This window comes from Gobius niger (assembly GCF_951799975.1).
Source record: "Gobius niger genome assembly, chromosome: 8".
NCBI classification, from domain to species: Eukaryota; Metazoa; Chordata; class Actinopteri; order Gobiiformes; family Gobiidae; genus Gobius; species Gobius niger.
The window spans coordinates 4,066,668-4,081,621 of record NC_136859.1 but is presented as its reverse complement, the minus strand read 5'-3'; the positions used below and the strand labels follow the sequence as shown (position 1 = coordinate 4,081,621).

The 14,954-nt window shown below is 40.7% G+C and overlaps 2 protein-coding genes across 2 annotated transcripts; one reads left to right on the top strand and one right to left on the bottom strand.

Annotated features, from left to right (window-relative positions):
• Positions 1–8,281: 8,281 nt before the first annotated feature.
• On the top strand, positions 8,282–11,768 carry LOC306966306 (uncharacterized protein). Its single transcript, XM_079561023.1, has 2 exons — positions 8,282–8,364; positions 9,746–11,768. Exon 2 carries the CDS (start codon positions 9,818–9,820, stop codon positions 11,672–11,674), a length of 1,857 nt encoding a protein of 618 aa, XP_079417149.1. The 5' UTR covers positions 8,282–8,364; positions 9,746–9,817; the 3' UTR covers positions 11,675–11,768.
• Positions 11,769–13,193: 1,425 nt separating this feature from the next.
• ccr12a (chemokine (C-C motif) receptor 12a) lies at positions 13,194–14,318 on the bottom strand (the record flags this gene model as incomplete). The annotated part of the gene is made up of 1 exon (XM_079561500.1): positions 13,194–14,318. One exon carries the CDS (start codon positions 14,316–14,318, stop codon positions 13,212–13,214), a length of 1,107 nt encoding a protein of 368 aa, XP_079417626.1. The 3' UTR covers positions 13,194–13,211.
• Between the last annotated feature and the right edge of the window lie 636 nt (positions 14,319–14,954).

The following is a 14,954-nucleotide window of genomic DNA, read 5'->3' as shown; positions in this document are numbered from 1 at the left end:
TTTAACCTCTTAGCCCAAATCCTGTAGGCCAGTGTAACGCCTCATTTGAAAGCTAAGATCTACAAAACTCATTTAATGGATCTTTTTCCTCACGTCATCAGATTTTTTTCCCCATCATTTTTTGGGGGGGGGGTTTCAACTAATTTTTGTAACTTTTTTGTAATTTTTTCGTCACTTTTTTTGTCAAATTTATTGTCATTTTTTTTCTTTTTTTGGTCACATTTTTTGTAATTTTTCTGTACGTTTTTTGTCACTTTTTTTTTTTTTATATCTTTATTTGAATTGGGACAGTGCACATTAATCAACATGTGTTTCTTCAACATGTCAATGTGCCGGAGTTAGCCATGGAGGCTAATTTTCATCCGTAGTCCCATGGCAGGTTGATGTCATGACAGGACAAACAGGCACAAACATACAGCAAAAACAACATCACATAGACGTAAAAAAGACAGTGAATGATGAATGATAGCAATAAATATGTAAAAAGTAGGTAAATGTTCACAGATAAGAAAGGGACAATTCACAAAACACCACAATCTTCCACACAGCAAGACATGTATCAGTGGTGACTCTAGACCATGCTGTGTTCACATGTCTGTTTGTCCAAAAGCCACTTCTTCAGAGTTTCTAAAAGTGTGGAGTGAGGTCAGGTTCCTCAGTTCTGTTGGGATCAAGTTCCAGGAGTGAGCTGCTCATACTGAGAAGACAGATTGTCCAAAAGAAGTCTTTCTAAATGGGATTTTACAGTCTCCTCTGCTTGATGAGCGAGTGTTTGTATTTACATAATGTATGTTTAATAATGTATTTCTCACTTTTTTGTCACATCTTCATCATTGTTTTTGTCTCAGTTCTGTCGCTATTTTTGTCTTTATTTGGTCATTTTTTCGTCACTTTTTTGTCAAATTTTTGTCAGTTTTTGTCTTTTTTTGGTCACATTTTTGTCATTTTTTCATCACTTTTTTGTCACATCTTCATTGTTTTTGTCTCAGTTCTGTCGCTATTTTCACACCATTTTTCCAGAAGCTTTTGGACTGGGGTAAAGCCAAACTAGAGAAAATGTGCTCGGTTCAGGGTTAAAGTTAAGGGGTTAAAGTCATGTTTTGTTTCTTTATCGTTCTTATAGTTTCTAGTTAAACCGCAGCTGCCGCCGTTGTGACTGTAGGGGGCAGCAGTAGCGCTACTCCCGCCTTATCCAATAGACCAGAAATGGTACAATCTCTTCCCGTTCGAGTCTGGTGGAGGATTTTTCTGAAGGTTTGTTTGTTTTAGCAGCTCACGGAAGCACGATATATATATTCTTTTAATGTCTACGGTCACAACTGAGCAGGTCTGTCAATAACTTCGATCAGTGAGTACAGTGCATGTCTGATCTAAGCACTAACCGCTAATGTCATTGACTTTATCCGCTGTCCAATTTGTCACGTTGTGTCTTCTTCGGCGTTCGGATAAATTCATTAAACCGGCTCTTCTCATGCCACGCCCACAAAATCAACTCAGTAATTGGCGCGGCCATTTATAACTTTTATCTTCCAGAGCTCACGCACGAGGAGCGATGCGTGTGTGGGGGTATGGTTATTAAAGCCCTTAAGCCGTGTGATCAGTAGGAGATGTTTGATTTGTAGCTTAGATTAGTTTTGGGCATGAGCAAAGAAACTTTTTATTTCAATGTCAATGTGCCTTAAATATTTTTGTTTTATATATATATATAATTCCATTGATGTGCATTGACCTGAAATAAATAATTTTCAATAAAAAATAAAATGCTTTAAATAATTTGTGAACGCAGCAGATCTGCTCCCCTATGGTTCATTTAGTTTAGTTGATTTTTACATTTCTAATTGGCGATGTTCACATTATTGTCATCTATATGGTGTATGGGCGGCACGGTGGCTTAGCGGTTAGCACTTGTTTCACAGCTAGAAGGTCCTAGGTTTGAATCAGTGTTAATTTTGACATGTTTTAATTTAGTTTTAGTTTTTTGACTAAAATGTGATTTAATTTTAGTCGAGATTTAGTCCAAAAAAATCTTTTCAATTTTCGTCTAGTTTTAGTCGACTAAAATTAAAGATTAATTTAGTCGACTTTGCTTTTATAATATGTATTATAATCATATTTAATAAAGCTCTTCTGCTTCATGGAGCTGCTCCACATGAACAAAGCTCAGAGCTGATCCTTTGGCAGAGAATTTACATATGAGGCTCTTTCAGACGGTCATAGAAGTTTGGATGATTTTAGTCTCTCCTTTTCATTTTTATTTAGCCACAAAAAATGAGAAGAAAACAAGGATGTAAACGCGACAAAAATGTGACCAAAATTCAACAAAAAAATGACAAAAATTCAACAAAAAGTGACAAAAAATTCAACAAAAAGTGACAAAAAATTCAACAAAAATGTGACCAAAATTCAACAAAAAGTCACAAAAAACTCAACAAAAAAATGACAAAAATTCAACAAAGAGTGACAAAAATTTAACAAAAATGTGACAAAAATTCAACAAAAATGTGACAAAAAATTATCAAAAAAGTGACAAAAATTCAATTTATTTTAGTCGACTAAAATATCTGGACATTTTAGACATAGTTTTAGTCTCATGAAAAACTTTTAATTTAGTTTTAGTCCAATTTTAGTCATCAGAAATATCACTTTGACTAAAATTAAGACAAAATATTTTAGTCGACGAAATTAACACTGAGTTTGAATTCCACCTGGACAGAGCCTTTCTGTGTGGAGTTTGCATGTTCTCCCCATGTCTGCGTATGTTTCCTCTGGAGACTCCGGTTTCCCCTACGTTTAATATGAATATATGAATATACTATGCCTAAGGTGGCCGTTTTTCCACCCACCTTAGGCACTCACAGCACTTTACAGCAAGGAACCACTCACACATTCATTCATACACCAATGTATGCCGACACTGGAGGCAAGGTGGGTGAAGTGTCTTGCCCTAGGACCCAACGACAGCGTGCACCTTCAGGAGGCGGAATTCGAACCCCTGACCTTCTGATCATGTGACGACCCACTCTACCAAGCCCGCCACTGTTCCCTAGTGATGCCACAGAAGCAGCGTCACTAAATTAATCGTCCTGTAACTGAAGAATAAGAAAAAATCTCTGTCATCTCACGTTTGTTACGTTAATGTACATTCACCTCTTCACCCCCACCTGAAAATGTGACGAAAACGGAAAAATCAAAAAAGTGACAACATGGAGAAAAAGATCAGTTTAGATTAGTTTTATCGGTCTTAGCTTTCGAATTAGGCGTTTCAGTAGGCTTTACCCTAATCAAAAAGATTCTTGGGAAAAAAGCACCAAAACAGCCACAAAAAAATTAGAAGAAAACAAGGATGTAAACGTAACAAAAATGTGACAACAATTCAACAGAAATGTGTCAAAAAATCAACAAAAAATGACAAAAAATCAACAAAAAATGACAAAAACTCAACAAAAAAATGACAAAAAGTCAACAAAAAAATTACAAAAAATCAACAAAAAATGACAAAAAATCAACAAAAAAAATGACAAAAATTCAACAAAAATGTGACAAAAATTCAACAAAAAATGACAAAAAAAATCTACAAAAAAATGACAAAAATTCAACATAAATGTGACAAAAATTCAACAAAAAATGACAAAAAATAACAAAAATTGAACAAAAATGTGACAAAAACTCAACAAAAAAAGGACAAAAATTGAACAAAATGTGAGAAAAATTCAACAAAAACTGATAAAAAACTCAACAAAAATGTGACAAAAAGGAAAAAAAAGAAAAGAAGAAAAAACAAAACAAAAGGTGACACAACACAGCAAGGAAAATGCGAGGAAAAAGACCAGTTTTGTGAGTCTTAGCTTTGAAATGAGTTGTTACACAGGCCTATATAATGGCCAAAGAGGACAGAATGCATTTGGTTTAGGCGGGTGGTAAGAGGTTAAAGCGGGGGTTAAGAGGTTAACTGAGATACAAGATATAAAGGCTGCCTAATTTAAAACAAATTGCTTCCCCTCCATTTACAGATACCTGAAACCTGGCTGAGACACTTCCAACTTCTCCAGACGTTGATGTAAATCTCTGATCATGTTCCGCTGTGACCAGTGCAACAAGGCCTTCACCAAAGTCTACTCTCTGAGAATGCACCAGCGCAGTCACACGGGGGAGAAGCCGTACAGCTGCGACCAGTGCGAAAAGACATTCACGCGAGTCACCAACCTGAAGCTGCACCTGCGCACGCACACCGGGGAGAAGCCGTACAGCTGTGAGACGTGTGGGAAAAGATTCAGGCTGTCCACGACTCTGATCAGGCACAGGCGCGTTCACACCGGGGAGAGGCCCTACGAGTGCCTCCAGTGCGGCAGGGCTTTCACGCAGTCGGGTGGTCTCAAGCAACACCTCCAGAACATCCATCACATCGGAGACGGCCGGCACAGGTGCGTGTGGTGTCAGAAGACGTTTGCGCACTCCTCTCAACTCAGATATCATCAGCGGTCACACAGCAAAGAGAAGCCGTACAGTTGTCAGTGTTGTAGAAAGAGTTTTTCAAGAGCGTATCATTTGAAGAAGCACCGGTGCAGCCACTCTAGAGAAAAGCCAGACAGGTGCGATTATTTTACACCCAGAACGTCTGATCTCAAACTGCACAGGCTGCGTCCGACTGGAGAGAGGCTTTGCAGTTGGGAGGAGCCGGGGAGTAACATCACACTTCCTAGTAAACGGCACCAGCGAGTCCACACTAGAGAGAACCCGTACAGCTCTGACCAGTGCGAGCAGCAGTTTTCACAAGCAGACGATCTCGAACGCTTGAAAACTCACAGCAGCGAGAAGCCCCACAGCTGCGACTACAGTGGGGAGACGAGTGAAGAGAGTGAACGATTCTTCGAAACAAATGTCACGTTGCGTCACCGCGCAGGGGACGGGCCTTTTGTTTGCGACGACTGTGGGAAAGCGTTCAAAACATCCACGACTTTGAAAATGCATCAGCACGTTCACACGGGGGAGAGGCCGTTCGGCTGCGAGTTCTGTGACAGGACGTTCGCGAGATCGGTTCAGCTGAAAGAGCATCGATATTCTCACACGGGACAGAAGCCGCACAAGTGTGACAGCTGCGGGAAGACCTATAGCAGAGCGTACGATCTGAAAATGCACAAGCAGCGCAATCACACCAAAGCGAAGAAGCGATACGTCTGTGACCAGTGTGGGGTGAGGTTTGCACAAGCCCTCGCTCTTAAGAGACACTGGGGAAGCCACGATGGGGAGAAGCCGTTTGGTTGTGGCAACTGTGAGAGGACATTTGCGAAGGTTTTCGAACTCGGCAAACATCAGCGCTGCCACGACGGAGAGAAGCGGTGCAGCTGTGAGCGATGCGGGAAGAGATTTTCTCGCATCAGTAATCTGAGAAGACACATGCCGATTCACAAGGGAGAGACGCCGTACCCCTGTGAACAGTGTGGGAAGGTTTTCAGCGACGCGTCCACTCTACGCACTCACCTCCTCGTCCACTCCGGATCGCACTCGTGTGACAAGTGTGAGAGGAGCTTCAGCACAGCAGAAACGTTACAGGAACATTATACTGTACACGCTGAGGAGCTGGAGGTCTCGTGTGAAGTGTGTGCAGAGAGATTCCACACCCAAGACCAGTATTATCAACACCTGCAGAGTCATGACATTGAGCTTGTTGTTGTAATCTAACGGAAAAATAATATTTCAATCAGTCTGCCCTTATGTAGAGGTTCGAGTGCCAGGGCGACTCAGACCATGGACACACTGTCTGCTGGAGGAACGAGCCTGCACTTGTTCAAGAAGTTTAAAGAGAGGGTATTATGCTTTTTTCAGTCACATAGCACCAGTCTATATCTCACTACAATGATGACCAAACCTTCTGTTGGTCTGTAAATGCAGTAAATTAGAATAACTGCCTTGTATAAAATTGCTCTTTCAAAATGGCTGTAGTGAATGTCTTGAAATAGGCCTCTGTCTCTTTAAGAACCTCTGAGCCTTTAGACACGCCCCCTCCACACGCTGTCTGTGGCATCAGTGGGGAGGGGGTTCTGCTGAGGAGCAGTGGTCGGTTACTCGGCTGGTGACGAAAGCTCGGAGGCGTCTCCAGGAGGTGGGGGCGTTCCTAGGAGGACTCAGGCAAACCTATCCCTAAAATGGCCGCCATCAGTGTTTTTACAGATTACTCAGAAATACGTGAATGTGCCAAGGCAACACTTCAGGCATGTTTTTAATGAGGGAATGACATAATAACATGATGTGAAGCTTGAAAAAGTCGATTTTGCATAATACCCCCCCTTTAAGTTAGACAAATCACAGAATGATCCTGGATGTGTTTGTATCATCAGATTTTTATAAGCATTAGTGTTGTTCATTTCTACTTCCATTTATTAGTTTAAATTTCACAGAAGAGGCATTCAGTTTTAATGTTTACTTGAACCGTTTTGAGGAAAAGGCAATGGAGCACTTCTTAAAGGAACAGGCCACCGTTTTTCCATACTGAGATATGTTCTTACCTGAGCTTAGACGAGTTGATCCGTACCTGTCTGGTCTTTGGGCCCGTGGAAGAGCGAGGTCGCTTCTAAATTCACCCCCGTTTGGAGCTATAGGAAAACACTGGGAGAGGCCAAATTCTAACAACATCTTTGGCAACACCAGACAGGTACGCATCAACTCGTCTAAGCTCAGGTAAGAACATATCTCAGTTTGGAATAACGGTGGCCTGTTCCTTTAACCCCTTAACTCCCACCTGAACCGAGCACATTTTCTCCAGTTTGGCTTTACCCCAATCCAAAAGCTTCTGGAAAAAAGCTGTGAAAATAGCAACAAAACTGAGATGAAAACAATGATGGAAATGTGACAAAAAAAGGCGAGAAAACATTGATAAAAAAGTGACGTAAAATTGATGAAAAATGGAAGAAAAAATGACCAAAAGGTGACAAAAAAACGACAAAAAAATGACAAAAATGTGACAAAAATGTTATACAAATTTGACATAAAAATGACCAAAAAATGACAAAAATGTGACAAAAAAATTACAAAAATGTGATAAAAAATGTGACAAAAAAACAAACAAAAATGTGATGAAAAAATGACAAAATGTGACAAAAATGAGTTGAACACTCAGCAAAAAAAATGATGGATGAAAAATTTGATGACGTGAGTAAAAAGATCCTCTCGGTTCAGGCGGGAGTTAAGAGGTTAAGAATAAATAAACTATATAACAAATATTGCGAAACATGAGTAACTCGCCGCATTGTTTTTCTAAGTAGCTTAGAGGAAAAACTTCAGAACATCAACCAAACAAATATCTAATGTCTCAAAAGTAAAAAAACAAACTACTGTTGAAAAAAAACAAAAAACTAAATGCATTAGTTATTGAGTATTGTTACAGTTATTGATAAATAAATAAATGCAGCAATGAAAAAAGAAAAAAAGAAATCCCTTCTTTTTGTCTTAGTATTTTCATATCGGATATAATTCATGCACATACTATTACATACACACATATTAATTATACATATTATTACATACATATCATAATATTTTAACCTCTTAACTCCGCCTGAACCGAGATTATTTTCTCCAGTTCAGCTTTACCCAAATCCTGTAGGCCAGTGTAACGCCTCATTTGAAAGCTAAGACCTACAAAACTAAATTGATCTTTTTCCTCACATCATCAGATTTTTTTTCATCACTTTTTTTGTTGGGCAGTCATCTCATTTTTGTCAAATTTTCTTGACTTTTTTGTCACTTTTTCGTCCATTTTTTCTCAATTTTTCGTCATTTTTTTAAAAACTTTTTTTGTCAAATTTTGTCATTTTTTTGTACATTTTTTGTACATTTTGTGTCACTTTTTCGTCAAATTATACGCATTTTTTTGTCCATATTTTGTCACTTTTTTGTCCATTTTTTCCTCAATTTTTCGTCTAATTTTTCTCACTTTTTTGTCAAACTTCTGTCCATTTTTGTCATTTTTTTGTACATTTTTTGTCACTTTTTCGTCCATTTTTTCTCACTTTTTTCACATTTTCATCCTTGTTTTCGTCTCAGTTTTGTTGCTATTTTCACACCTTTTTTCCCAGAAGCTTTTGGATTGGGGTAAAGCTGGAGAAAATGTGCTCGGTTCAGGCGGGAGTTAAGGGGTTAATGTATTCTGAGGATTTTTGCCCTATATTATTGGGGTTAAAAGGTAAACAACTCTCAGCGCTGTCCTGTAGGGGGCGACATCAACCACTTCCGCAGCAGGAAAAGAAGGAGTAACTAATCCTGTAGATGTGGTGTCGTTTTTTCCCTTTTTGTTTAAACGCGCGTCATTATTACTGATCACATATAATTTACTCCCGTGACGAAAACAACAGTGAAGTGAAAGTCCAGGTACGTGTTTGTGCGTTTGTGAAGAAACAACTGTCGATGCGCAAAACAACGACATGCTAATGCTAACGTTAGCCGCAGCCACGGGGGATTTACTACGTGCTCTGTATCTCATCAAAGTAAACGTGGTTAAAGGAGTTGGATGGTTGTAGTAATATCTTTGAATGTTGGGGTGTAATATTTGTGCTGATATTGATTTTTAAAGAAACGTTTGGTGATTGTCGATGATCAGATGGGAACAGGAGACGGGATTAGTGTCGGGGGCCAGCGTACCCTGTGGTTAAAGAATGGATAATAAACAGGAAATGTGTTTATTTTCAGAGTGTACATATAGTTTGATATTAAATGAAAGGCTTGGGTAAAAATAATAATAAAGTAAAAGTTGAAAAACAAGCGTTGGAGGACAGTGAAGGTTACGACCCGCCTCCCCACGAAATGCTAAGCGTTAATCCACAAGAAAGGCTGTGATTTAGCTGAAATGAACTCGAGATAAATATAGTATTTAGGTCGATTTTTGTCCTGCAAAAAACAAACAAACAAAAAGCTGTGAAAATAGCAACAAAACTGAGACGAAAACAATGATGGAAATGTGACAAAAAAGTGACGAAAAATTGATGAAAAAGTGGCAAAAATGTCACAAGAAATTGACAAAAAATGTGACAAAAAAATGACAAAATGTGACAAAAAATTTGACAAAAATGTGACAAAAAAATGAAATAAATCTGACAAAAAAATGACAAAAAATGGACGAAAAAATGACCAACATGTGACATAAAAATGACAGAAAAGTTACAAAAATGAGTTGAATACCCAACAAAAAAATGATGGAAAAAAAATGTAATGACGTGAGGAAAAAGATCCTCTCGGTTCAGGCGGGAGTTCAGAGGTTAAAGCCACACTGCATAAAATTTCACCCAATAAACAAATGTGAAAATGAATTTTTGTCATTTTTTTGTTGAATTTTTGTTGAATTTTTGTCACATTTTTGTTGAATTTTTGTCATTTTTTTGTTGAATTTTTGTCACATTTTTGTAGAATTTTGGTCACTTTTTGTAGAATTTTTGTTGAATTTTTGTCACTTTTTGGTTGAATTTTTGTCATTTTTTCAGTTGAATTTTTGTCACATTTTAATTGAATTTTTGTCACATTTGTATTGAATTTATGTCATTTTTTTGTTGAATTTTTGTTGAGTTTTTGTCACATTTTTATTGAATTTTTGTCACATTTTTGTTGCGTTTACATCCTTGTTTTCTTCTCATTTTTTGTGGCTTTTTTCCCAAGAAGCTTTTTGATTTGGGTAAAGCCAAACTGCAGAAAATGTGATCTGTTCAGGTGGGAGTTAAGAGGTTAATGTGGTTTATTCTTTTTTTTTTTTTTTTTACAGAAGCACCAGGACAAAGCTGCTGAAATAATCAAGCCAGAGATATTGGCTTTCTAAGCATCCACAGCTTTCATCATGTTCGGCTGTGACCAGTGTGGAAAGACTTTTACAAGAAGCCGGAGTCTGAAAGATCATCAGTACTTGCACAATGGGGAAAGCCCGCACAAATGTGAGCTTTGTCAAAAGACTTTCACAGCAGCCTCCAGTCTGAAGGAGCACATGCGCCTTCACACTGGGGAGAGGTCGTACAGCTGTGGGGAGTGTGGGAAGACGTTCTCCAAAGCCAATAACCTGAAAAAACATGTGGAAACGCACACGAGCGGGACAGTTCACCCCTGCGACAAGTGCGAGAAGACGTTCACAAGAGCGAGCAGCCTGAAAGAACATCAGCACGTGCACAATGGGAGCCCGTACAAATGTGAGTTTTGTGAAAAGACGTTTCCCAGACCGAGCACGCTGGAAATACACCGACGCGTTCACACAGGGGAGAAGCCGTTCAGTTGTGAGCAGTGCGGTAAAAGCTTTTCCATACACAGAAGCCTGGAAAAGCACATAGAGGTTCACAAGAGAAAGGCTCATCTGAGAGGGCCTCCGTATGCCTGTGACCAGTGTGGGAAAACGTATGAAACGGTCTTCAACTTGAAAATACACAAACGCAGTCACACTGGGGAAAGGCCGTACAGCTGTGAGCAGTGTGGGAAGAAGTTTTTACAATCTGCTCATCTTAAACAACACAAACAGACCCACTTAGGAACTAAACCTTTCTCCTGTGACCAGTGTGGGAAAAGTTATAGAACACTTGGTAATTTGAAAACACACAAACTTGTTCACACCGGTGAGAGGCCGCACAGCTGTGAGCAGTGTGGAAAGACTTTCTCCCGAAGCAGTAATCTGAACAGACATCTGCTGACTCACATGGCAGAGACGCCGTACGCCTGTGACCAGTGTGGGAAGAAATTTGCCCAGGAGTGTTATCTCCGAATGCACAAGCGGATCCACCTGGTCAAGAAGCCTTTCCCCTGTGACCGCTGCAGAAAAACATTCACAACGGCGTTCTGTCTGAAGCTGCACCAGTCCGCCCACACTGGGGAGAAGCCGTACAGCTGTGAGCAGTGTGGGAAGGCCTTCACTCATCCAAGTGGTCTCAAATATCACCTGCGCACCCACCACGAGACAGACCGAGCTTACACCTGTGAGTTCTGTGGGAAGGCGTGTGCCCGACCCAGTGACCTCAAAGTGCACATGCGCGTCCACACCGGAGAGAGACCGTACAGCTGTGAGCAGTGTGGGAAGACCTTTAGCAATGCCAGTGATTTACGAAAACACTGCAGAATTCGCCCCATCTACTGTAAGAAAAAGATTGCAATAGCCAGCAGTAGTAGCATTAGTCCCCCCACACACCAGTTCTTCTCCTGCAGAGGCCGACACAGATGTGAGCTGTGCGGGAAGAAATTTGTTCGAGCGAGTTATCGGAATATACACATGCGGATTCATCTCGGAGAAAAGCCATTCCCCTGTGACCAGTGTGGGAAGACGTTTACAGCTAGCTCCAGTCTGAAAGCGCACCTGCGTATTCACACCGGAGAAAGGCCGTTCAGCTGTGAGCGCTGCGGAAAGAGATTCTCCCGGGGCAATAATCTGAAAATACACATGCAGAGTCACATGAGGAAGACGCCGTACCCCTGTGACCAGTGTGGGAAGGTGTTCAGTGAAGCATCTATTCTGCGCACTCACCTCCTCGTCCACTCCGGATCTCACTCCTGTGACAAGTGTGAGAGGAGCTTCAGCACAGCAGCAAAGTTACAGGAACACTATACTGTACACGCTGAGGAGCTGGAGGTCTCATGTGAAGTGTGTGCGGAGAGATTCCACACCCAAGACAAGTATCATCAACACCTGCAGAGTCATGACATTAAGCCTGTTGTAATATAACCTGGAATACACTAGTTAATAAAACAAATGTACAGGACATGCCATAGTATTAGGCTAGAAGAGGAAACCCTTACAGCATATACCAGATTAGCCCTTTACAAGCATTTGGCCCTCGCTCTTCAGTTTGAAAATACTTTTCTGAACTGTGTGGAGTTTGCATGTTCCACGGCTTTGAGGATGGAAGTTGGCTGAGGCCAAGCTAAGGGTCTTTTAATTGTGATCAAAATAATTGCTTTTATTTTTGACTTGGGCAGCACTATCATAATTATATTATTATACATTTTACTGGCTAAATTGTGCAATAAATAAGTTACAACAATGTAATGTATTTGGGAACATTGTCAATAAAATGATTCTAATTCTATTCTAATGCTGTGGCTGATTATTGGAATTACCCAGTTTGTTTCTGCAAAGAACAAAACCAACACAAGGCATGTTTGAATCGTTTATTGGGAAATGGAGCATAGCATGAGCTTCAATTGAAATCTAAAATAAAGTCTATGGCCTTTTACATTGAATCAATGCAACACTTCATCTTCATATTTTCACAAACATTTGTTTTCAAAGTCAGCACAGTGGGGTGGGGAATAATCAAACCTCTCAAATCTAGATCACAACAGGAACAGCAGAGCCATGGCTAAACAATGAAGGGCAGAATGATAAAACTGACTTGGCTCCTCCACTCTGGAAGAGAGCTTCCTTGATCACCAAGATTGAGTAGATGAGAATGATGAACCCTTTGAGAAAAGAGACAAATGAAACTACCCAGTCCAGTTGATGACTTTGAAAACCTGTATTATAATGCATATCCAAATCTCAAAGCATATTTACAGAGAGGAGCGAGGCTTCCCCCATAGCGCAGGCTAGCTGAAGCCCGTTCATGCTAGCTAATTGGCTGTGTTTTGGAGCCAGCTCCATTATTTAGAATAAGTAAAAAATAAAAATAGTAAAATTATAAAATTAGGTCGATATTGCGCATGTTAAAACAAACACGTGGAGGTCATGATGACAAGCCTTTGTTTAATATCAACTTACAGAAGGGAAACAATCAATAGAACGTCCATAACCCCTGACCCTAAACCTAACCCTAACTCCCTGATCAAGCAAGTAAGAGTTAACCTCTTACTTGCTGCGTATGAAGACTTAAGCACAAGTTTCACTGTAAGTGAACATGCTGGATGAAATATTTACAACAAAAAAATCTTAATATATTAAGACAAATTTATGAACTTTGTGTTTTTTGTTAAGATTGAAATATCGAAATCTATATTTAAATGTCTCCAAGAACATGAAATTCACAGATGAGTCAAAGCCTTTCTAAGCTTTCAGTTTGGTCAAAATTTTTGCTACATCTTTCTAGTTTCAGTGGACAAAACGTCAGGCAAATTTAGTCAACTTAGTCTTCAACAGTCATCGACATGCAGTCAAACCAAAAGAGGAATGAAACAAAACAACTCAAGGAATGTTTTTGATGAGGGAACAGATTATGGTGAGAAAGTAGTTCACTTCCGAGAGCTGCTGTTGGAGGATCTGGGAGCTACTCGTAGGCAGAGTTTGGGGTTGTTGCCTGGGAGGTGGTTCTCGTGGTGTGGCTGCTCAGACTCAGACGCCTCTTGACGCACGGCACGTGTTTCCCGATCAGCCTTTTGAAATGACTCTGAAACTTTTTGCCCACAAAAGAGTACAAGACCGGGCTGATGCCGCAGTAGAGGTACGCCAGGTTCCGCGTCACGTAGTAGGCGAAGTCCAGGCTGTCCTGCACCGGGCACGGACCATCGCTCTTGTCCCCGTACGAGAGCTGAATGGCTCTGAGCAGATTGACCACGTTGAAGGGAGTCCAGCAGGCGAAGAAAGTGAATATGATGACGAATATCAGCTTGATCGTGCGGCATTTCTCCTTCAGACGTGTGGCCAGGATGCGCACGGTGATGCTGGCGTAACAGTACATCACCATGAATAGTGGAAGCAGGAAAAAGACCAGAAATTGTTGATAGTACGTTACGAGACGCCAGGTTTCTAAGATCTCCTCGGAGTAACCGGTCTCCTTGCACATGAGTCCGTCGAATGGACTTTTCCACACGCCGTGCAAGATGATTTCCTTCATGCTGGCCACGACGCTGATGAACCAAACGACGATGGAGGAAATGACGGCGTACAGTCTCTTGCGACTTTTTGCCGCCGCGATTGCGTGCACCACAGCGAGGTAGCGGTCAAAGGTCATGAGCGTCAGGAACAGGATGGAGCTGTAGTAGCCGATGGAGAAGGCGCTGCTGACCACCTTGCACATGAAACCGCCGAAAATCCACTCGGAGGAATGGTATATGGCCAAAAACGGCAGCGCGGAGGCGAACAGCAGGTTGGAGATGACCAGGTTCAGGAGGAAGATGTTGGTCACCGTTTGGAGCTTCTCGTACATGTAGAGGGTGAACAGCACCAGTCCGTTTCCGAAGTAACCCAGGAGGAAGATGCTGTAGTAGAAGAACGGGATGAACTTGGCGCCGAATTCGTTGACGGCTTTGGCGGGGCAGAAAAAGACTGGTTTCTCAACGACGTAGGTGGGGTCTGTGGTGTTCTCAGACTCATTATACTTATTAAGGAGGTAGTCAAGGTAGTCGAGGCCGTCTGTGCCGAACAGTTCGTCCATGATTCAAACTCTGCGGAAAAAGACAGAGGAGTAGTTATTGCCCCTGTGAAACTTCCACATTTTGAATTGTTTCTTGTCCAGACTCATTCTAAACTTTTCTATTACATTCTTAACAACATAATTCTTCACAGGGATGACATCACACTTAGAAACATTCAGGGAGCAATATTGTCACTGATGAAAAGGTTTTACAGTTAGATGCTTAACTCACAATAAAGTCTTATTTCACAAATTTCTGCTTTTACAAAATGCTGGATGAAAATGTAATTCCACTTTAAAGGGATAGTTCAGGATTTTTGACATAGAGCCTCATTTTCTAGTTATCCAGTATGTTGCTGATTTATTGTTGTGTTTTAATTCATGCAGTCCTTACATTTGCAAGAGTTTAGTGGCGCTAGGCTAATGCTAGGCTAGTGCATGTCTATGGTAACTAGTAGCCTGCATTAAAAACCCAAGCACAGAGCACCTGAGGCAAATCACTTATAACACCAGACTAACCATAGAAATGTCTGTGTCGACTGAATAATGTTTGAAATATAACCATTTTGCATTTAAAAGAACTTATATTTGAGCAGCATCAGCTTCCTGGTTGTAGCTACGCAACGGCGGAGGGATCTGCTCAGTTACCGGATCTAC